The sequence below is a fragment of the Taeniopygia guttata genome, chromosome 3 (assembly GCF_048771995.1).
Source record: "Taeniopygia guttata chromosome 3, bTaeGut7.mat, whole genome shotgun sequence".
NCBI lineage: Eukaryota > Metazoa > Chordata > Aves > Passeriformes > Estrildidae > Taeniopygia > Taeniopygia guttata.
The window spans coordinates 77827755-77852590 of NC_133027.1; the positions used below are offsets into that span (position 1 = coordinate 77827755).

At 38.8% G+C, this 24836-nt stretch overlaps 1 protein-coding gene across 7 annotated transcripts in view; it reads left to right on the top strand.

Moving 5' to 3' along the window:
- PRKN (parkin RBR E3 ubiquitin protein ligase) overlaps positions 1-24836 on the top strand; it is a 709059-nt gene that overhangs the window by 581082 nt on the left and 103141 nt on the right. For all 7 annotated transcript variants that reach the window (XM_030269580.4, XM_030269582.4, XM_030269584.4 and 4 more), the window contains one exon: positions 8393-8542. In XM_030269580.4, the coding sequence (XP_030125440.3) occupies positions 8393-8542 (150 nt within the window). The remainder of the gene's footprint in view (positions 1-8392; positions 8543-24836) is intronic.

Below are 24836 nucleotides of genomic sequence, written 5' to 3' on the forward strand. Positions count from 1 at the left end.
CCTGACCCAGGAAGAGTCTCCAGAAGCAGCTTTGTCTGGTTTCTTTTGAACCCTCTTGTCACAGACTTGCCCAGTTCACAGAGGTTTGAACAAGACAAAAAAAGTCTCCTGCACCTGGGGTCCCAGGTGAAGGGTGAAGCCTGAAGCTTTCTAAATGCCCAAAGCTCTGCTGAGCTTTCTCTTGCAATTTGTTGTCACTTTTCATAATCCATCTATTTCCTCTAGCTTAATGGGTGCAGCCCAATCTCGTTGCTAACTCTTCCATTTCTTAAATAGCTGAGATACAGCCAGAATTGGATTGAAGGATTCAGTAAATGAGGAGCTGTTGGAAAATAGCACAATGTAAGAAAGTCTCCTGCAGTAGCCTTTGCCCTGTCAGGCTGCCTGTCTCTGCAAGTAAATGTTTCTACAGGTGGTGATAGTACAAGCTGCTTACAAATATATGCTAAAAATGCACCAAATATGGGCTCTGTTCAAATACAGTGGAAGGCAGGTAATTCTACAAGCCAATGCCAGAGACAGCAAAGAAAACACACCAAGCATAAACACCACAATGTACCAGCATAGCAAGAGGACTTGCAGTGAACTGTTATGGAGTCTTCCTCATGACTCTATGAGAAACTTCCCTCCTGTCCCCAAAGTGATAACAAATATCTTGTTTAATCGTTTAAATTGAATATTGTGATGCATTAATAAAATAGCAGCTACATCTGAAGTCTGGAAGGGAAAACAAATAACACAAGAGCAAGTAATCTGCTGCCATACCTGAGTGCCCCCAACAGGTCACAGCACAGATGAAGCAGATGACTTCCTAGTGTCAGCAAAGGAAGCTGCTAAGTAATGTATAGCTGCACTTTTCAGTTACATCATCTGCTCTGACAACTTTGCAGAATGTATTGGCCAGTTCCTTGATATTTTGACAGGGGAACAATCAATTTTAACCGATCTCTCCTATCAGTTGCTACTGAAACTCATATCACTGCTCACTTTTTTTTAGAACTGTTGTGAATGTTTATATCCCTGGAATCTGAGCAAGCCTGAACTGGAACCATTTGTGGCGGGGTGGGGTTTGGTTGGGATTTTTTTGTGGGATTTAGGTATGGTTTTGGAGGGGTAGGGATTTTTTCCCAAATTTCTTTGTCAATTAGGGAAAATTTATGCAAAGGAATACCCTAGAATACCCTGGTTTGAAAATCTGCAGATACATGTGTCCATGCTCCTCAAAGGAGATGTGGGCTTGCACTAATTTTCATAGTGAGCTGTAACTTAAGGAGATACAGAAATCAAGTATGAAATGAACACAGCATGGTTAGAGATCTGGAAGGATTTTATATACGTGTGGGTATGACAAGGTTGATTTTTTTAAATTGCAATACTTGCCAGAAGATTTTTTTTTTTCAAATGCATGCTACTGAATATTCATGTAAAGTCAGTCTTAAAGTAATTGATATATATTTATGCATTCAGGCAAAAGTAATGCCATATGACAATTCTAATTAATCAGCTGAGTTTAGTACAGGAAACTGTCAAATATGATCAACAAAGTGCTTCTGAAGTATTTCTGGTTTAAGATTTTTTGATAACTACACTTGGAAGAACTACAAACTACATCTCAGTAATTCTAATCAGTTAAAGAAAAAAATAAAATTTCACTGGATTATTTCTCCCGTTCATAGTTACTAAGCCAAAACTATTCTGTTAGTATTCCGGAACTTTTATCTTTACAAGTGTCATTCTTACACCTCTTCTGCTTCCCACCCAGTCCGCTGGTTTCAGCTACTCTTTAGTATAAGTGATACCTACACACATCTCTCAGTTTTTGCCCATCTAATATCTCTTTTCTCTCCATCTCACTTGGCTCACCTTTTGGATTTGTCACCACAGTCTCATCACTTGCTCTCTAAGACTGAGCTGCTGCATTTAACTCTTAAACCTCTTTACACCACCCTTTTTTTTTTTAATAGCTGGAACTTCATAACAAACTTTATAGCCTTGCAAATTCATATGACTAGTGATATGCCTCTCTTTCATTCCTATGCTATACCTGCCTGGACTGTCTCCTAAACACCTTCTTCCCTAACTCAGAGGTAATTTGGACTCATGAAAATTCCTCAGTTTTGTCTCTTCTGGATTATGATAACTTTACCCTTTAAGTTCTTGTTATAAGCAGGATAACTCTACATTCTTACACTTTTTGAACTTACTGTATAGTAGGAAAGTGAAAGTCATTTATTTTTGGTTCAATGGCTGAAATAAAGAATGAAAGTAAAGAAAGTAGAAGATACTTAGTCAAAACAAATTTAAAGGATTCCTTTTCTGTCAAAAAAAAAAAAAAGTGTCATTTTATATAGAATTCAAATTTCTCTTCCACCTAGCTTTAATTTATTTCAGAGTGAAGATTTGAACTCCAGTGTTCATGATCTCAGGTGCATGTGGAAGTTAGGACTTCTTCCATCCCTTGGATAGCTTTGATATGCTTTCAGGAAATATTTATGTGCTCACTCTTCTGACCTGAGAATTGGGAGCCAGAATCTACTGCACTGAAATGCAGTTCCACAGTTTGCAGGAGCGTCAGCTAAACAGAATTCCTTGCATCAGTTACAGCTTTGATGGCTGTTACTTATAGCAGGAAGCTCCACTAGAGTCAGAAGAAACCAAATGTTTATCTCTGGCATTCAGTCTATTCAGGCTGATCCCCCAAATACCTGCTGGAAGACCACAAACTTCCAGTTTGTAAATACAGTGCTAACCTGTACACTGTGCTTGTTCCCCTTTCTTCATTGTATCATATTGCCCCTTGTATATTCAGTTTGGTTTCCAATACAACCTGCTCCAGTATCCTCTGTTCTGTATTCTCTATTTTCATGTTCATCACCTTATGCTTGCTTTCATATAATTTCGCTAACTGCAATCTTTCTTTTTTTCTCCCCATCCCTACTCTTTTGTTTTGTCTGTGAATTGTGTGCACTGATACAGTTAGAGGTTTCTTATCTCTAAGTTGTTCTTACCTCTAAGTTGTTTCCTTCAAACAACTGTTTGTACCCACTTTTCCATGACTCTCCAGTCAGGCAAATTCCAGCCCTCTAGAGGTAGTTGTCTTTCTTGTATCCTTGGGTGCTCCTGTGGTAACAAGGAGCTGATCCTCTGAACTTGCTCTTTCAATTTGATCAGGGGCCAGCAGAGAAGCCCAAAAATTCAGGAAAAATAAATTAGGCGTGCTCCATGGACAGCCTTGTCAGTCCATCGCTTTTTAATCTGTATTTTAGATGACACATTTTTAAGTATTTTTACTAGTCGAAGGAGTACTACTGGTTTTGTACTGTAAGTTGCCTAATTACATTATGGAACTAATTCTTGAAGTTTTTGTACGTGCATAATGCATATAAATAAAATGCTTATTCTACACTATGAACTAATAGCCTCCACAATCTAATTTTGAAACACACAGATGGTTATTTGATTTATAGGAGCAGTAAAAACAATCTGACTCCAGAAAGTAGATTTGCTTTCCTTGAGACTCTTACATGCAGTTAAAGAAACAAGTAATTTAATTACATTTCAGAGATTTGGGCTTTACATCTACTGTTATACTTTTGTCCAAAGTTGTCTGCAAGACTGCTACTGAGCATCTGCTTTTAGATGTTGGGGGTGGGGGCAGGGGGAAAGGAAAATAAAGAAAACAGTACCCAAAGTGTAAAAGCAAAATTAAAACGGCTCAAGGCATAAGTGATATGGCGCAATTTGGGTTGGAATAAATGACCTTTAAGATTCCTTCCAACACAAACCATTCTATAATTCTATGATATTAAATCATATTTTGTAAATTAATTGACACAGCCAGGAATCACTGTGTTCATGAAGTGTGTTTTGCAGGAGTTTTGTGCGTTCAGGTGCATTTCAGTTTTGTTTTAGTATCTGAATCTCAATGTAACTGAAAAGGCTGGAATCTGCAATTAACCTGCTATTCCTCTGTCAACCTAGAGATTTCATTTATATTATCATTGATTTGCAACATCAAATGATTGAATTTCCACTGCTTAAAAACCCAGTATCATTCTAAGACTCAAGGGAAACCATCCCAACCTGGAAAGTGGAGAGCAAGGAATAAATGGTTACAATTATCTAGCCTCTGTGTCTATGTCATACTGTAATTTATAATCTAAAGGCCCTGACAAGTCTTTACTAACAAAGATTACACTAAAGAACTTCATTCTATGGCCAAAATACCATAAGTAGAACTTATAAGTAAAGCTTTTTCCACTCCAAATTTTATTCCTTGAAAGGTATAGATTTGGGCTGACTGGGACAATTCACAATTTGAGGAGAAGGTCCACAAAGGATGTAGTTTTCAGAGAACAAACAGAATGTTTTACAGCTACCTTGTTCATATACCTTTAGCTATCTTAGCGCCAATGTTTTAGAGTACATTGTATTTATGAAGCTCTGGGTTTTTTTTCCAAATAGGCATTGAAATATATAGTTCTGGGGGAATCTAGCAACAATTTACCAGCCTGTATTTCTGAGGACTTTATTACAGTAGCACATAAACGCCTGACATGCTTTCTAGCATCTGATGGCTGGTGATTTCTGTGTAATTTTATGCCACTTATTACCATAGCATTTGACGTCCTCATGACTATTAATGGATTTTGCCTCTTAACAGTACATTGAAATCAGCAAGTATCATTCTTCCTCTTTACAAACAGGGAACTGATGAGAAGCATAGATTAAATGACTTATGTGAAAGCCACAGGATGGCTGTACTGCTGCCAGGAATGAAATCAGGTGCCATGAATGCCATTTCCATCAAGTTTCCCATACATTATACTTTGTGAGAGGTTTTCCTAAAAATAATTGGAGACACTTCCCTCCTTGTAGCATGCAGAACAACTATACACATGATGAGTGCATCTCTAAATAGGAGGCACACTGATAAAAATTGAGTAATGGATACTGTGAAATACTTTGAATGGACAGAAGAGTTAGATTCACCTTTCAGTGACAGCTCTGTATGTGTTAGATAATTAGCCTAAGTTAGTTTTCTCAGCTTCAACCATAGCACTTCCATAGGGTGATTGATCTTACCTATCTTAGACATCATGTGTAAGTCAGGATGAATGCCCTTCTTGAGATCTTATTTCTGCTCATTCACTTGGAGCCTTGTCTAGGCTAGATGTTTAATTTTAGATGAGCTAAAATTTCTGTGAGGTGGTTCACAGTCTAAGCTATTTAGATACCTAAACCTTGGTTTTAAAAATAGCTTAGGGCAGGTGAGTTAGAAGCAGAATCATTGGAACTAAAACAGCTATTGTAAGAGTCACCTAATTTCAGGTGACATTATCTAGGAAGTTGTCTAATCTCTCATTATCTTTGAAAAGACAGGGAACTTGAGCTCTCAGTTCTTATGCAGATGTACAAATCTAAAGAGTAAAGATGAATTGCATCCCATCTCTCCTGTTGATTATAAAAGAAGTCTTCACAGCCTGTGCAACTATAGGCATCATCACTGTGGAAATTAAAACTAAATTAAATGAATTCTACATTAGGTCTCTAGTTAAGAGCTGAAGTAAATCAGTGGGTGTTGTGTGCTGTAATATCCTTAAGTATCTCATTCAAACATATGATCAAAACACATTCATGGGCTCCAAAGATATTTAAGGGCTCCTGAAAATTGATTTGATTAATGGATGTTGGTTACATGAGTCCGGTATGATATGTATGGCTGTGGTGTATAAGGAAAAATGTCTTTAATAGATACGGTCTATCACTATATGCAAATAGTTAATTAATAATTCAGGACAATAATTTTGGTCCTTTACAATTTTTTATAAATGCACCCTTAATATAAAGCGAGTATTTTTTTTTTCACATCTCTGAATAAAGAATATAAATCCACATACATTGTGTAGATTTTGCTATGGCAGCAAACATGTATATGTTCAGCTACTTTGTGTTTCAGTTGGTTGCTGGGTTTTAATTGAGCAGGACACAAGGAAAGAGAAATTGGAAAATGACATAAATGTATCTGGTCTTTGAAGGTAGAAAACTGGCTGGTAACTAGATATCAAGATATGCAAATGAATTTAGCAGGATCTTTTCTGGATCATTTTTCTGGCTGTTATAATACGAAAATCACTGGGGAGGGTGCCATACCGATTTGGAATGAGTCCTGTACTGAACCAGTATAAAATGTTAAATTTGTTGGACAGAAAACAATGTTGCAGGAGGTAAACTGGACATTTTCATTCTGTATCTCTCCCTAACAAGATAAATTAAAAAAAAAAAAAAAAAAAAAAAAAAAAAAAAAAGAAGGGAAATTAGAGGAATCTCTTCATGCCCTTTTAGGTGAAGTACATGGCTGGAAAGCATATTCTTTTTTTTTTTTTTTCTATTGAGAATTTTTAATGTAAATGCTGACAGAACCTCAGCTACAGTGTCACTGGTGTTTGCCTTCTTAATGAGAAGCTGTTAACAATCCCACATGCAGCACAAAGTTCCCTCTTAATAGGGTAAGACAATCACCATCCTAACCTTTCAGGTCCAGTCTGCCCTGAAGAAAAATAAGGCTGCTAGAGAGTTTTGGAACTATGGTTACCTATATTTCTATAAAGGCCAGCCAAATGACTCAGAGCACTCAACATGTATATAGTGGAAGGATCAGAAACCTTTCTGAAAACTGAGAGCATCCAACATTAAATACTTATGGCATTACTCTGGGTTCAAGCATAATAACTTCTTGAGCCCCCACATGCAAGGAGGCTGCAGACATATCTTGCACATTTCCCAAAATACTATTATTTTCCAAATACAAGATTCTTAAGTCAGAATTTCATTCATACACTGAAAGATATTTTGAAATCTTGTGGTCCTTTTAGATTTTGTTTCTTTTCAGAGAGTGTTTGGATTTTTTATTAATTTACAAAGTTGATTGTTTAAGTTTGGGTTGATTTTTTTTCTGTGATGCCAACTTTTGTAACTATATGTTATAGTCTTTTAAGAACTCTAATATTATTTTAAGAAGCCAGTTTAACCAGACATGTTATGACAGCATTTGCAGAAGAATCTTCTGAAATGTACCCAAAAGACATAGAGACTTCATTGTAATTTACTATTCTTTTTTCTGTGCTGTGTGTATGAGGTGTTGCCCTAAAGCTTCCATTTTCCTCTAACGATTTCTTTGAAGAGGGGTGTGAATTTGAAAAAGAATTTTTTGTTTGCTATCGTCCCAAAAAAGAGAACAGGATTTTCATGAGCAATTATGGGAAAAAATCTTATGAAGCACTAAATATTGTTGTGAGTGCTGTAACATAAAGTTCTATTTTGTTTTTTTAGCACACCATAAAGTCTACTCGCGGAAAATTCATGCCTACTACCTTCCTCTTTGGCCTTTTGGATTTGCCTGTTTTCTTTGGGGCTGTTAGGACCAAATGCTTTCATTTATTTTCTTCCACAGTAGAGCAGATTTATAGGTGAAACTGAAGCCCGGTTTACAGTGATTATACACCCACTGGTGTGGAACTGCACCAACACAGAACCCTAGAGTGGAGATGTGATTTACATGTACACAGCATGATTTGTACTAGCTCAGCTTATCTCTGGCTGAAAGCAGGGTAAATTAGACATGGGAAAGTTATTGTAGTGATATCAGTCATTTTAGAGCGGGCATTTTTGTCAGTGAGCATACACTGAGCATGTTACTTAATATTGATGTGTGTCCGTGTCCTCATCATTACAATTGAGGCATTTCTGTGGCCTTTTAGGCTATCAGGATGGAATTAAATGAAAATTTAAAAAACTAAAGAAAATTTCATGGGAGACACAGGAAAAAAAATACATCTAGAATTGAAATAAATGCATGTAAGAGAGTTATTCTGCTGATCATTTTAGTGATCAGCTTGCTTTTAAAATAAAGTTGCCCAGGCAAATTTTTACAGCCCTTAAGGTCTAAAACATTACACTGCTTCTAGCTATAGATCCCTGAAGGGTTTTTTTTGTGTGTTCTCATCAATCTATATACAGAATTTTTCATTTCTCTTTTGGACTATTTTTATTATGTTTACAATATTTTATAGTAATATAAGTGTATTTTATGTTACTTACAGAAACAGTCTGCTGTTTTCTTGATTTTAGTATCTCACACATTCTTCTGGTGATGCAAATGGCTGTAAGCCAGAAAATTATGCACGTGATGTGAGTTGGAGCAGAGTGACACCCCATTTAATAACACTGCAGAGTTTTAGACTTTTGACAAATAACCTGAACTTAGCATGTGAGACATTAGGACAATTGACTGGGATAGAGTTGATGTGAGATAGAGACAAACTCAAATTTTTGGGAGTTTTCTTTGCATGCTGCCCAGAGATGAACTCCAGTGTGTTCTGTTGTGTTGCAGTACAATCGCTACCAGCACTATGGGGCCGAGGAATGTGTGCTGCAGATGGGAGGAGTGCTATGTCCAACCCCCGGCTGTGGGGCAGGTCTGCTTCCTGAGCCAGACCTGAGGAGAATCGTGTGTGAACCAGGCAATGGAATAGGCTGTGGGGTAAGAACCTACATTTTCCTTCTAGTGGTGTGGGAAATAATTTATATCGTACAATGAATGCTAAGACAGAGGGAGAGAATGTGGTTGTCTTTTTTATCTTTTCTGTCAGTGACTCTGAATTGCCTTTCCCACCAGAGTGAGTTAATGCAGCTCAATAAACAATTTAAATATAGGGCAATGACTTAGGATAGATGACTTCATCATGTAGAATGTGTCCATTCTATAATTCTTTGCTTTATTTGGTTTAAGAAGTTGCTGAATAGTTGCAGTAAGAAATTGAACTGTACAAATGAAAATCCAAATGCACTCTGATTTTCTTCTCCTAGAACTCAGCAAAAATGAACAGAATCTTAAGCAAATCATTCATTATCATATTAGTATTTTTTACAGAAAAAGGAGAGCTAGAATAACCTTTTTAATGACACTGTAGTGATATTGCTTGTGCACATTAAAATACATGATGAAAATAAATATAGAAAATATTTGTTTACTCATAAAAATTTCTTTTAAGCAAGGAGAATGAACAATTAATGGTGGATTTATGGAAATCAAAATCAGATGAAACTTGAAAATACTTTTGCTAAGAAATCACATCATATGGACCATCAACATTTTTGGCAGTAGAAAAAAAGCAAGTAGTTGACAAGACTCAAGCTTTGTGGGAAACAGATGTACATAGAGATAAATCTATATATAACAGAACCTATTAAATGTTCAGTTGTAAAGACGTTTATTTGTATTCCATTGACAGATTCAAGCGAGATCTCTTTGGTTGCTCTTGGGGGATGAAGTTTATTCAGGACGCAGAGAGGCTCTGCCTCGAGCTGCCAGACACAGCACGTGGCTGGGCCTCGGGTGATGGGGGAGGGGAGAGATAAAGAGGGGAGCAGGGACTCCCGGAGGACGCTCCAGGAGGAGAAGGGAAGATCCAAGAGAACGTCCAGCCCCCCGGAGAGCCTTTATCAAAGGGGGCTCCAGGGTGGGCTGGAACAGGACCTGGGCCAATGGGGTCACAGGCACCTGATGGTTCAGGGGAGGGTTGCAGATGTGGGGTGAACCATACATTCTGGGGGTTGAGATGGAACAATCCATTTGGCTTTTGGACCCCGCTGTAGGTGAGGGCAATTGTCCAGCCAGTAGGGGGCGTTATATTCGTCCTGGCTGTACCATTGTGGTTCTTAATCATATTTATCTACCCTTCCCAACATCTCCCCTTTTTTCACTGAACCATTTGAAATATTAAATATTGACTTAACAACTATTTTCTGCGCACTTGGAGGTGTACAGGATATTGTTACTAGAACTATACTTATTACTACTGGAACAGTCAAGCTTATTTTACAGAGTTCCTTTAGCCAAGGTGCAAGGCTCAAACCATTAAGTCAACTGTGTAGCTGAGATGGCTTTATTGTTATTAAATCACTGATTATAGTAGGGGAGGCATTGTCAGAATTTTTTTGGAAAAGGTCTTATAATTAAACGGGTTGAAAAAGGTTTGTTAGGGTTTGTGTTAGATATATAGGTGGTCTTAGAGCTTGTAGGCTTGGCTAAAGCTACTCGGCATTTGTCCTTGGTTGAATTACAAGTAAAACTTCAATATAAAAACTGAAACGGAAGAACAAAAGCAACATGCACGCATATAAACGATAAAAGGTCCATTTTTCTCTCGATGACGCAGCGTGGTTCAGGTCTGGGTGCTGGCTTCTTGGCTTGTACTTGCAGAAGTACTGTCTGGTGTGGGGGTGTCAGCGGATTTCGGTGCATGGTAAGGCTTTACGTTCTTTCCTGGGACCCACTTAAGTCATCCACCTGTGGAAACACAAGAAAAACCTTTTCCCCACGTTAGAAGACTGTGTGGACCTTGTATATGTTCTGAATCTGAGATTTTGAGTAAAGCTGGGGGGTGCCCTTTTATTTTTACTTTTTTGGTGTTCAGGAAATGTCTATAAATTTGGAGGCGAGGCTCTCCTGCAGAGCTACTTAGAAAATTGTGAGCATATAAAGCCTTATTAAACCTCTTCTGAGGTGTAGCCTGATCTACTCCCCCTTTCTTTAGATTTAAGATGTGTTTTAGGGTTTGGCGTGTTTTTTCTATGGTACCTTTTAACAGTGGTGTAAAATAGGAAAAGGAGATACCACTGTCCTTGAGTACTGTCAGGACTTCTTTCACCTCTTGAGAGGGGACAGCTGTTCGCTGGCTGGGTACCACTTGCATGGCTTGGGAATGCAGGTTGTCTTCTTTGCGGTTATCACATTTGATTTCAGGGAAGTTTGTCAGTAGAAGATTGTTGGCACTGTGCTGAGAATTTGGTGAGATGTGGATAGAAAGTTTAGGGTTTGCAGGGGTAAGATAGTTCTCTGTCTGTCCTTTGTTCGTAGAAGCTGCAGTCACATTGTTGCGTTCACCTTGTCAAGGCATAGTGTCTCCGTCAGGGTGCGGTGAGGAGCTGCTAGTGTGGGAGGCAGGGGCTGCTGCCAGCTGAGACAGAGGAGCAGGAGGGGTGGAGGTCATGGGCAGCAGCACCTGTGGGGAACTGGGATTTGTGGAAGGATTTCCTATAGCTGTGGCATTGGGTGCTGCGGCAGTCTGTAGAGCCGGTGGAGGGAAGGATGCGGAGGGATATGGTGATGTGTTTGGCAAACCAGGAAGTGGTGACGGCGGTGGGGGGTTCCGGGGCTTTGTAGCCAGAGGCAGGGGCTGCGTCGCCGCGGGGGGGTGGGGGGTTGGGGACGCCGGGTTTGCGTCTGCCGGGGGGGCCGGCCGCGAGTCCAGGAGGCGGGCGGGCAGCGGGGGTGCGGCGCCGGGTTCCGGGACATCTCTAGGAAGGATGGGTGGTGCGGCCGCGGGGGCGGGGGCGGGGTCCGGGCCGCGCGAGAAGGAGGCGGCGGCCGCGGGGGCGGGGGCGGGGTCCGGGCCGCGCGAGGGAGAGGAGGTGGAAGCAGGGGCGTGGTCTGGGCCGCGCAGGGGGGAGGCGGCGGCCGCGGGGGCGGGGTCCGCCCGGCCCGGAGCCGGCGCCTGGCTGGCATGGTCGCTGGGCCAGGGGGCTTCCGGGCGGGTCGGTTGGGCGGCCGCGGAGGCGAGCGTGTGCAGCGCTTGCAAAATCGCAGCTGACTTTTGAGACTGTGCTTGCAAAATAGCCATTGACTGGGTTTGTGCTTGCAAAATGGCTGTTGTTTGATTTTGTAAAAGTTCGGCTATCGTAGCCATCATAGCCGGGACAGGCAATGCTGGGGGGGCGGGCGGGGGGGAGGCGGGGCACGCGGAGTGGTTTGGGGGGGAGGAGGTGGCCGCAAGGGCGGGTTCTGGGTTGCGGGGGAGGAAGGGCGCGGCTGCGGCACGGAGCGCCGCTCGCTCAGAAACCGCCGAGTCGCCAGCCGCCTTGCCGGCATTTTCGCCGCAGCGCGGGGTTGGGGGGCGGTCCGGCGGGGATAGTTGAGCCACGGCAGGGAGCGGTTTGGCTGCTATCAGCGGCTTTTGAGAAGCGCAGAGCTCTGCTAACACTCTATAAGCAGGAAGTAACTCGCAAGCATAGGGGTCCCGTAGTGAAATGTCATTAAAAAGTTGATGCCCCACGGACTCCCAAAAGTCTCCACAAAACACAGCAGAGCGCTCGGCATTTGGGAACTTAAGTAAGATCCATTCTAGGAGTTTCCGTAGCTCTTTTTTGGCAAATTACTGTTATGGCTACGTAATAAGTGGTTAAGTTGCTTATCGAGATCTTGATCAGATGTAGAGTGGGATTGTCCCATTTTTAAACCAGTGTGGCTCACCTCGGTGTCGCAGGAGCGGGGTCCTCTGTCAGGTTCCGACGTTTACTGCAGTCGGTGCTGAGGGCTCACCGCGGGGTTTCTTCAGAGCTTCAGCGCGGGCAGTGCTAAGCAGTGCTCGCCTGTGCTTTGTGCACGTGGCCGCGTGCCGCGGCAAGTCTCGTCACAAAGCCTTGGGTCGCCGCGGAATCGCGGCGATCGCCTGTGCTCGGAGAATAACGGCCAGAAATTCTAGAAGGGCTCTAAAAACTCGCTACTATGTAACGAGTAGCTGAGCTGTAGGATGGCTTCGGGACTTTTTAAAGAACTCCGGTTTGTCACTGCCTAGCAGCAAAATGCCGTGCTCGCGACCGCGATGGGGAGGAAATACCTGGTTATTTAGTTAGTGTCCATGGAAAGGTGTCCTACAGGTAGAAAAGCTGGAAAGCATCCAGACGGGTGCAGTTGCAGGTCACCGTGGGTTCGTATTCGAAGATGGGCGCCAGTCTGTAATGACGTTTATTTGTATTCCATGGACAGATTCAAGCGAGATCTCTTTGGTTGCTCTTGGGGGATGAAGTTTATTCAGGACGCAGAGAGGCTCTGCCTCGAGCTGCCAGACACAGCACGTGGCTGGGCCTCGGGTGATGGGGGAGGGGAGAGACAAAGAGGGGAGCAGGGACTCCCGGAGGACGCTCCAGGAGGAGAAGGGAAGATCCAAGAGAACGTCCAGCCCCCTGGAGAGCCTTTATCAAAGGGGGCTCCAGGGTGGGCTGGAACAGGACCTGGGCCAATGGGGTCACAGGCACCTGATGGTTCAGGGGAGGGTTACAGATGTGGGGTGAACCATACATTCTGGGGGGTGAGATGGAACAATCCATTTGGCTTTTGGACCCCGCTGTAGGTGAGGGTAATTGTCCAGCCAGTAGGGGGCGTTATATTCGTCCTGGCTGTACCATTGTGGTTCTTAATCATATTTATCTACCCTTCCCAACATTCAGTCAGAGTGACCAACTGGTGTTCGCACTATGTGACTCTTTCCATAGTTGGGATTACAGCAGAATTCCACGAACACTATGAGAGAAGATAAAATATATGTATTTTTCAAATACTTGGGTGCCCTTTCTGTTGTCTTTCTTGTGGAAAATGCACTTTTTAGTACAGTTCTGATATTGCCTAAACTGATACTCTAGAAGAATAACAGTTTGATGAACTAGGAAGTCACAGTAACTTGTCTTCTTTGAGTAGGTTAGCATCTGTCGACCTTGGTAAGACTTTCTATCTATCCATGTAAAACAGAGTACTGCCTAAATTCACTGAGCAGTCACAGGGCTATAAAATAAAGTAACATCTAGGAAAGTAATAAGAAACATGACTACATAAACAAAAGGGAATGCCTCTGGATCAACTATTAGGGATTGGTTAAAAAAGATAAAACCACAAGTAATTTTTATTCAGGTCTCTGCCTGGAAGTGATGAAAATCACACAGTATTTTGCAGCTTCATTCATCATCATTCTGAATCTGCAAATGCTGTGTAAATAAAGTGTACATAGCGTAAAGGATTGATCTATTGACTGGTTTAGCAAACTGTTCTGTTTCCTTCTAAAGACTCTGCACTGGGCTTGGTAGTGATCAAATCTGCAGCCTTGAGTGTAAGCTCACCCTTTGTTTTCAATTATGTGACATCTTGAGCATTACAGGGTACAATTCACTTAGGCTGACATGAGAAGCAAGAAGCTCGTCTGGAAGCCAAATTTTGGTAACACTTTGGCCCTTCCTCAGAATCCATAATGGAACACAGCAAAAATATATGCCTTTGAATCTTTCTTTGCACCCTAAAAAATGGTTACCTCAAGGAGGATTTGTCACAGCCTTCCTGTGGTGAGGGTACTAGCACACATGCTATGATAAAATGCTGATGATAAAGTTGGCTAAAGGTAAAGATCCACCTGCAAGGACACCAAGACAATTATAAAACCTATTTATTTTTACTCTGTTTTATGAAGTCATGTTCAGTGCTTCCTATTCTTAAACTGTGATGTGTTTTTTCCCAGTCAAAACCTGACCTTTTGCATTGTGAAGGCCTTCCACTAATTTTTATGGAATCCAGGAAGATCCATTTTAGAGCTCAGTATTCCCTTATGAGTGTGTGCATGATTTAAAAGCTCAAAGAAAGGCCCAAGATGAAAAATGTCCCTATTATCTATCTGAAAAGAACTGCAAAAGATGTCTTGCAATGCAGCTTAGATTAGAAATACATTCCTTACTGAAGCTGGTAAGCAAAGAAATAAGGAAAGTAGTGTGAAGCTGGAGATTCTTTTTTAATATCTACATCATTCTTAATGTAGTGTCCCTTTTGGGGTGTTTGAACCTCCATCTTTGGTTGAATTTCATATTGATAACAGCAGAAGTTATATCCAACATCAGTGGTCTGTTATTCACACAAAAGCCCTTGCAGAGAAATAGTTGCCTATTGAAAAGAACAAATTGGTTGTTCGGGTCTGAACTCTGTTAGCTACTCTGAGTAGCTAACAACTGTCACGTAGCTGAAGATTTTGATTTGCAGTTGAAATTACTCAGGGGAGCGAGGAAGGACAGGTGGTCAAGAGAAAGTCAAGACAGAGAATGAGAAGGGCTTTCATCAGCCATTTTAGAAAAGTAAAGCAACCAAAAAGAAAATAAGCTAGCCACTAGGTAATGAAGCAATATAAATATTCTGATAATTAGAATAGGAGAATAAGCTAGGCACTAAGTAATGAAGCAAAATCAATATTCTGATATTCAGAGGGATAACTGTGTGAGGCAGTCACAGGCATATAAGGACTAGGACCAAAACTGAAGGAAAAATGTAAAATGAACAAGTGACTGAGCCAGGCTAGGATGCAGACATTTTGGATTCCTTGGTCTCTTACTCTGTTTCATGGAATGAGGAACTAGAATCTCTTTTGCAGAGGAGCTGCCATTGGTATCAAAGATAAATGTGAATCTCCAGGAGAATGCATATAATTTGCTAAAAGTGCCTTTGGTATAGTTAAAAGATGGATTTTGCTTTGTCTCAGGAAATTTGGAAACAACAACATGCAGGGCCTAGAAACAGTCTGGTAAATGCCTACACAGAACTGTACCAAAAAGATGAGGAAAGAGGTTTAAATGTAAGCATCCCCATATGTACCCTCTGCAGACAGGCACTGCTATCCATTCAGGCTTTCAGAAAAAAAAAAACAAACAAACAAAAAAAAAAAAAACAACAGAGAGAGAGAAAACGTTTATTTTGTTTTGACTGAATAGAAGCATGCAGATATCCTCTTAATGATTATGGGTAGTCCTCACCTAAAGCCATATTTTGCTATCACTGACTGACTCTACTGATGTCTAATCTTTCATATTTTTTATTATTCACCATAAACTTATTAATTGATTTACTAAAATATTACCATTATACACTAGTCTACCTTCATTACTATGCATCAGACTTATGTTACAAACTTCTATTGCTCAGCTATAAAATCCTGACATATTTAATACTGGAAAACAGCAACAAAACATAGTAGATAGAACATATTGTACCAGCTGGCCTAGGTACAGGAAAAGCTGTGGTAAACAGGACATACAAAATCTTTCATGAATAAAACATTTTTGTCTTGTTTTATATTATACTGGCATATAATTTACTACACATTAAAGAAGCTTGGAGCTAAAAAAAGGTTAGAATGGATCTTCAAAAGGAAAAATACAACTTGTTTGTTAAGAAGTGCCTTGGTTTCTACACTTACAGCTCAGTTGCCTTGCAAAACCTTCCTTGTCAGTATCTGTCAGTGGGATGATAACTGACTGATGTGGAACTGCACCCCAGATTTTGCTCCACAGTGGTACATTGTGCAGCAACAATGGTAAATATTTTCCAGCATGCAATATCAGTTGACATATCCCTTGAAATGGGGTAAGAAGGGAAATACAGGACATTGGAAACAGAGCCTCTGCTGGTCTTTTCCCCTTGAGTTTATTCATTCCTGGCATAGCATATATAATCAGAAAGAATGTATTTTCACAGACTGGCTGTTGTTTGATAATCTCTGGCTAGGAGACTGGACTCTTGAAGTTTCAATGAGGTCCTGAGACCACTCTAAACTATACTAAGGTCTGGGTGACAGTTTTTAAAGATCTTTGGAATAAGCTGTCCTAATTGATGTTTTTATGCTTCTTCTTTGAGATCCCTTAATGTCAAACTCCAATCTGCAAGTGGGTACTCAAATGTAGTGTATTAAATGTGCAATGACAAAGTAAATTTTATACCTTTGTAAAGGGAGCACAAAATTTTGGGTTATTTAATCTCTTTTACATTGTATTTACTGTTCCATAAACACAGTGCATTGAAGAACATCAAGAGATATGTTCCCATCTAGGACAGGTGAAATTTGATGTCTGCAGACTACAAGAGGTCCCTGAAAAAACAAATCAATAGAAATAAATACCATGTCTTCCTTATAAATAGAATTCCTAGGCTGTTGTATTACATAAAATAAAATCCCTAAGGCAATTTCAGTCTACCCAGCAATTTTTTCTTATTGATTTCTTCTTGCATTGTTCTATGGCTAAGGAAGCACATGTCAAAAGCAATTGCACCATATTTGTAGGATTAATAATTGTCTGCCTTTTCAGTAAGCTTAATAGAATAGAGGACACTAAAGTAGTTAAATGAGAAGTGCAATGCATATTCCTGTTGTTTGCAAAGTTGGGGTTTTTTGTGATTCATCATCGTGCATTCATGCATGTCCTAGCAGACGTGTTTCCTCTTCACTAATGTCTTTGTTAAACCAAGTGATTTGCATTTTCCCCAAACAATTGGGGAAAATCTTTTTTTTTTGAGGAGACAAGAGTGAATTACAAAAATTACAAGCAGTGAGTTCTTATCCACTTAATTCTGAGAGTTCAAATTATGATTTTGATAGTTGTGTATGTTTTTCTAAACTTCTGGAGTTGTTTCATTTAGGCTTTTATATGCCAGTTGAAGTGCTATGCGAATGCATCTATACTTCCTCTGGAATCTGAACCAACTTACAAATGCTGCTTCATATATGTGAAAGTGCATAAGGGTTTTTGAAGTAAAAAACACCTGGAAGTTATAAATATGCTATTGCAAAGTTCAATGCAATTCAGTTTTAATGCAATGCATTGTCATGATCAGTATGGACTTTCTCTAATTCCGCTCTCTCTTGAGTCTGGTTTTATCATGATATTCCATATATAGTATCTGAACAAAATGTTTAAAAGTCTGACTAACCTCAAAGACTTTATCTGACCAAAACGTTTAAAAGTCTGACTCACCTCAAAGACTTTATTTTCAAACAAAGATATAGGTCTAAATGTGTGGCTCAGGACATGTACTTTGTTTCTTTGTTAGTAGTACCAGGAGAATGTTCCATGTATATAAAGAGAAAATAGGCAACTTCTAAAATAATTTGAGATATAAAGGTAGTCAAGATGAGTTGTGGTAATTCAAGACAACCTTTGAAGGTACTTGCACTAAAAAAAATCTTTTCAATTTTATAATCATATTAATAAAAGGTCATGGGTGAAAAATGGTTGTTTGTACAATGGTCTGGACTTTTCCCTTAGTTTTAAGGTGGAAAAGGAAGTTGAAGCAGAAGCAGAAAATAGAGGCTCCACAGTTTTGAAAAACAGAGGAATAATTCAGAAAATAAAAGACCTTGAGACCTTTATATCATTTGCAAAACACTAAAATGGAAATAGGAGATTGCTGCTATCTAGTAGCTGTTGCAAAATTGAAGGGTTACTCCTTTTTATTACATTTCAGGTATCTGTCCTTGTTCCATATGTCATTAAATTTTTGCTTTTAAGATAATTCACCAGAAAGGTGTGACTACGGGAAAGGTAATTGCTGAAGATATTGATGCAATTAAGAAACCAACTCACAGCAGGAGTGTTTCATAATATTGCATAGGGAGTGTTTTCAATGGGAATGAAAATGAGACAGACATTTTCTATTATTGCTAAATGTTGAGTTCTAGCACTGCACCACAAGCTCAAAGCAGTAATCATGTATTTCTTTCTTCTATTGAGTGGGCACTCTAGCCTTTAGAAAGTGGAATTCCATCTTTTTGACACATTATGCTTCAGTCACTGAGCAAGTTGCTCAATTGCTAAAATATGACAGGCTGACCAGAATTCTTTTTGGATTTGTGGGGAGGTTTTTTTGGTACTGTTTTACATAGATTAAAATTAACTGTAAAAGCATGAGGCTTTTTAAGATGTAGAATGTTAATGTTTTAATAAAGTGCTTACTGCAGAATTGCACACTGCAATTAACCAGCTATGTATTGATGCCAAGGTGCATTATTTCCATTGCCCATGTCCTGCAGCACAGAGCAATTCATAAATCTGATATGAAACTCAGCTGTAAGCAGTGAGTGGATAAAGCAATCTAGAGAATGTTTCCATTTTAAATAATATGGATCACATTAGTTCACGGGGCTAGCAAAAGAAAATAAATACTTTTTTTACAGAAAACAAATCAATTGCTTGCACTTGGTTAAATAGTAGAATAACTGCTTTTTTCTTTACATCCTAAATCATGAAATATTAGCTATAAAAATACATTTAGAAAATATTCAAGTCTCTTCCATTCTATGTGAGCTGAAACTGAAATTTCATTAATTTAATCTGCTAGATGTCCAGAATATTATGGGATGACTTATATCATTTGATAAAATTCTATATCCCTTGATTTATATAGGGTATAGCTTTTACCTGATTTCTGCATCATGCAGACATCCGGAAGATGGCTTTGTACTTACACATTGCAAATTGAAAGTGCAGTGTCTTCAGTTGCTTTTGCTTAACTTATTATTCTGTGGCCTGCTTGGTAAAATTTAAAATCATTTAAAATATATCATATGTGTTCTAAGACAGGATCAAGAAAGCAGAGAAAACAGGTAGTTACCCAAAAGAGAATTCAAGATTATGTTCTCTGTAATCTAGAGATATCACAGATATAAGAATAACACTGTATTTGAGTCAGGGAAATTGTATTAGAGAAAACTAGGATAAAATCAAGTTCTTGCATGTAAAGATAAGTCTAAACTGGACACACAGACCTAGGAACTAGAGAGGATAAAACTGATGTCTGTCAATGCTCAGACTGGGATTTGTTACAATTGTTTTGCAGAAGATAAATGCTCCAAATTTAACCAATGTGTCTGAAATAGGAATGAGCTACAGTTGCAAGCATTTGAGACCCATTTTAAATTGAGTGGTGAGATAAAATAGCAGGTGGGTTTAAAAATCACATTGGTAGTTGATTTTAGGATTTATCAGCTGACTCTTAGTCCTTGTAAACTGTTAGATCAGAGAATCCCCTGAAAGGGTGCAAGGGATTTTCATATTAGGGATACCAAACTGGGATTTGGGATACAACTTAGGGATACTCAACTTTGTCACTTTTTCAGTATTTAGATTCCAGAGCCAATGATGCCTGGGCTTCCATTTTCTTCACCTGTGAAAGAGAACAGCATTTTACAGTAGATGCAATGCAAAAATGTGCATAATTTAATATCCACGGCTTACCCTAAACTGATTTTAGCACATAGATGTGGAAAAAGACTTAAAAAAAAAAAAATGTACCTTCTCTGGAGAGATTCCTGCTTTTAGGTGCCCATTGAGTGTATCATGCTGTCATGCTCAGGTCAGGATAAATTGATCACTGAATTTAAAGGAAAGTCAAAACTTTCTCTCAGGGCTTATTGTCAGAGACTTGATATTCTGTGCCAGAGTTGGTGAACGAGCTAAATACAATCTCCAGGAATTTAGGGGGCATTTCTCACCTAGAAATTCCTTGCTATTTGAAGAGCCACAGGCTTTGATGACATCTTTGTCTATTTTGGACTAGCCTGTGGCACAGCACAGTTTAGTCTCTTGACAACTGAAGTGCTCTTGTCTAATTAAAGTAATTGGGCTCCATGTAGTAGTATCTGGGCGATGTTTAATGGCTTATGATGCTCAGGAGATTATATTAGATGAACTCATAATTCTATCTAGTCTTAAGTACAATGGAAGTTTATGACTGGAGAGAACTTGCAACTACTTTTTTCTTACTACTCTCCTCTCCTCTTCAGCAAAGTGCCATATGTGTGACAGTCAGGGTATTATCATGAGGCCCATCAGAAAAGACATGGAGTGAAAAAATCAATAAGGAAAAATAAATTGTTAATGGGATTTGCTAGTTAATTCTGCAGGTACGAAAAACAGATCTCTGTATTCTGTCTTCATATTTCACTGACATACAGGATAAGATTATTCTCCTTCATTTGATACAAAGAAACACTTTGCACATGATAGAAAAGTGTAGCCATTTAAAATCAATCTGTATTTCCTTCAGCTAGTAGATGAAAAAGTCCTGGTTATAGCAGCCTGTCCCAGACCACAAGAGGTGCCTGAGCTTTCTTGCTTATATATACTGACTACAGTTTCATAATCAGTAAGAGAAGTATAAATTAATCTGTAAATTATCAAAGTTAGGTGTTAGTGAAAGATTTGATATGAATAAAGAGATCTATCACTGAATCACTGAAGAGGAAACAATAATGCAATCAGGATAGGATATGCTGCTTGAGAATGGCAAACACCAAGGGCAGGATTCGAATTGTGCAAGAGGCTTATTTGAGCAATCTTCTAAAAAATGAAGGAACATGGACTGAATGCAGAAAATCACTTATAAATGAAAAGGAAAATAAATATGATTCAAATAAGCCTATTTATTGCCTTTTATATGAAGTTTCATATGAAAGCCTCCTGAGGCGCTTAGGAGTGTATTATTACATTATTGTAAAGAAGCAGGAGGTGCTTAATCACAGCAAAATGATGGAGTAAAGAGCTAGGACCAGAACAATAGGACTTTAGATTAAAATTAATCTATTGACTAGCATTTTTAGCTTAGCCAGGATAAAAATTCAAAGTTCTGAATGCTAAAGAATAATTGTCCTCATTATGTGTCTGGTATAATTCTAGCCTGTAGCCCAACTCAGAAGTAAATCACAAAATTCTTAAAGTAAGCAGCTCACACAGATGCTGAAAAACCATGTCTTTCTACTGCTTTCGTGGCACTTGTAGTCTTCATGTTGTTGGATGTCAGAGTAAAAAGTGTAATAGAGATTTGGGGTTTAAGTCTATTTGGTGTAAGTACAAACATGAAAAACAGTAGTTTATGTCTGTTTGGAGCTTACAAATAATGACACATATTTTTACTAAAAGGACTACCCTCAATTAAAAATTTTTGCAAGTTTTTGTATTTCTTTATTAGCTGATCAAAGAAATGCCCAAAGAATATCTTTCTCAACTTTACTTTGGCTCTGCAAATACATAAAATCTCTGTTGATCAGCCATGCTCTTGGTTCATTTTTGCAAGACTACAGCACCATTTTTTATGTGGAGTGCATAAAATGGTAGCTTAGTGAGACTATGAAAGTCTTTGTGATAAAATACAGAGTACAAGCATACCATAGGGATGGTATTGTGCACTGACATTTTCCTGAAGAATATTTCTTTTGTGATGACAAGAAACTGTGCAAAGCTTCTCAGCGCTACTTTTGGATTTACAGTTGTATGGGGTTTCTCACTGGATCTTTAAGGAAAAGCTTTTTCAAACACATTACAGTTACAATAGTATGTTGGTGGAATGAAGCAAAGCTTATCATTTCACCAGTACAAGAAAAATGTTTATTTTCCTTTGCACATGTTGCATTGCTTCTATGTACTATAGAGAATCCAGATTGACTGGACACTGTAATGCATCTCTTTGGACTATGCTCCATGAAGAGTGGGATGAAACTGGCATTAAAAATATTTAAAGTATAGCTAAATGTAGTTCTCATACAAAAAATTAATACCTTTTTAAAATAAAATTAAGTAGAACAGAGTTATTCTAAGATCAATTCCCTCACCAGTATTGTTTCAGTAAGTTATTTAATAATGATGTCACGTGCAAAACTGAATTATTTCAAAACCATTTCAAAGAGATAGCAAAGCCACCATTTCACAATCAAAGCTGATTTTGAAGTGCTGAAACAAAGCATTTCAATTATCAGAGTCAAAAAAAAAGCATCTGAAAACTGTCCTGATTGCTGCAAACTTGCTGTCTTTTTAAGTTGGTTAACTCAAAACAAATGCTTGTGAAGCTTCAAACAAAAACCCCCTTCTAACAAAGCATAAAAAAACCACTCAGCCTGAAAGAGGATACCTGGGTAAAGTTATAAGCTTCTGAAAGTGAGTTTAGAATAGAAGTTGCATCTCAACTTTAACAATTGTATTAAGGTCACTAAGTTATAAAAAAGGGAGTAAGCAAATGTTGGAAAGTCAAGGGCAAAGTATGAAAATAAAATAAAATTAAAATATAATGACCAAATTAAATAAAAGATATCCCTTACACAGTAATAATATTTTGAATTAAAAGCAAGGACATAGATTTGGAGAACAGTGACCAACGGTAATTCAGTGAGAAATAATAGAAAACCAGAATGCAGTATGTGCCCATAAAATCCTCATGAGAGAGAGAAGTAAAAATTCTGTTAAGGGTAATAAAATATGTCTTTGAATGGAGGCCTTGACTAAGGGCAGATAATCATGAGTGGATAACCAAGACTCAGTTAACTTCATTTTATCCTTATATTCCACAAAAATTAAATAATTCATGCCAGTGATTTTTTTTTTCAAAAGCTCTCACATTATATTGGCTGACAATCACTACCATGATAACAAATCTATTCTACTGACACTTATAAGGAATAAGTGAAGGGACAAAAAGAAAGGCTTAAAGGTACTGGTGGCTCACTTGTTGAGACTAAATTGAATGAGCAGTAAAATAGGGTGGTAAAACTGGGCCTTGTTTCCCTTAAGAAATATCAAATAGCAGTAACAAATTTTGTATAAAGTTCTGTTATTTTTATACCAGTGAAAATGCTCACATATGTAAACTCAAATAATGACATTGATAAGTCTCTTATGCACACCTGCAATTGTTGTATTCAAAAATATTTAAGTTCAGACCACCAGTGTAAAGCCAATGTTTGTTATTAAATATAGTCAATATAGTCTGCAAACCAAAAACAGGTATGAGGCATGTTCTACAATATTCTCATATATAAAGAAAGCTTTGTTTTCTACTTACTTGTCCCTTCAATTTAAAGTTAATATATATTTTATTCCTTTGTTTTATTTAGCGAGCTTCTGTTAGGTCTCTTAAACATGCTTTTTGAAATTCCTTAGTTTTTATGGTAAGGATACTTTTGTTAAAATCTAATTGAGCAACATCATTCTGAAAAAAACAAAATAGGAAAATAGGTGGATATACCAGTTGTTGGCAATGAGATTTGACCTAAATCAGAAAGCTGAAAACTTAAAAACCACCAGGTGATCAAAACTGAAACACACTGGAGTTGCAGGAGGAGTAAACAGGAAAGTGAGGGCAGCCTTTAGGTGAAGTCTGAGAAGACAAGGCGGGAACTTTACTCAAAACTCTCACCTATGCCCCAGTATATTCACTCTTTTTACTTGACTCGAAGCGTGAGAGGAGTGTGCTCCTCCATTTTATGGGAACAGCCTGGAAGGAAGCAGCAGCATTAACTTGCCTTCTCTGCCGAGAGCTGTGACTTTATGTGAGGTGGTACCACACCTCTGGTTGGTTGTTTGATCCCTAGTAAGCAGGCTGAGATGGAGAATACCAGATAGTAAGGGGGATGGGTTCTCCAGAGATCCCAAGCAGGGGCTAAAAGTGTGTATTCTATAAAGAAAACCTAGAATTTGTTACATCTTTTGCTGAGTGAAAAAGATGTGTTCCCGGCATAAAGGAATAAAAGTACAGATGGGAGTATGTGTACCTTGGCTGCGTGTATTCAGAATAATGTGGAAACAACCTGTCAAACCTTTGTAGAATGAACAGGGAATTGGGATGGTTACAGTAACCTGAGCTAGTGGGTGACATCCCTACCCATGGCAGGAGGATTGCAAGTAGATGATCTTTAGTGTCCCCCACAAGCCTCCTCGTTCTCTGATCTCATGAATTTTGTGTGGAAGTTGTGGTGCACAGGTGGAAAAGGAGCAGGGAACGACTGCAGGTGTGTACAGAGTGAGGAGTCTGTTTAGTGAGTGAAAGCTTCACAAAATTATGTGAGCATCAATTGTATAAAGAGTGCCCTAGCCACTTGACTGTGATATTTTACATGAGTTCCGGGGTATTGCAGAATTTTTTATGGATATATATTGATTGGATACCAAATTTTGTGTTTGCAAGTATCTACAGGTATCATATTTTAAAATCCTTTTATGCCAACAGAAAGCTTTTTCTGGGCCTGAATTGTTTACCTAAAGTTATTTGGGAAAATGTTTTTTATTTGGAGATGGAAAAAATGTGGCTTCCAAACAATAGCATTGCTCTAAGTTAGAAACCCACCATATCCTGCTATGAGAGGAGTGACAACAACTGGTAATTGGTGAGTTAAATAAATCAAAGAGGAAAAAAACTGTACAATAAATGT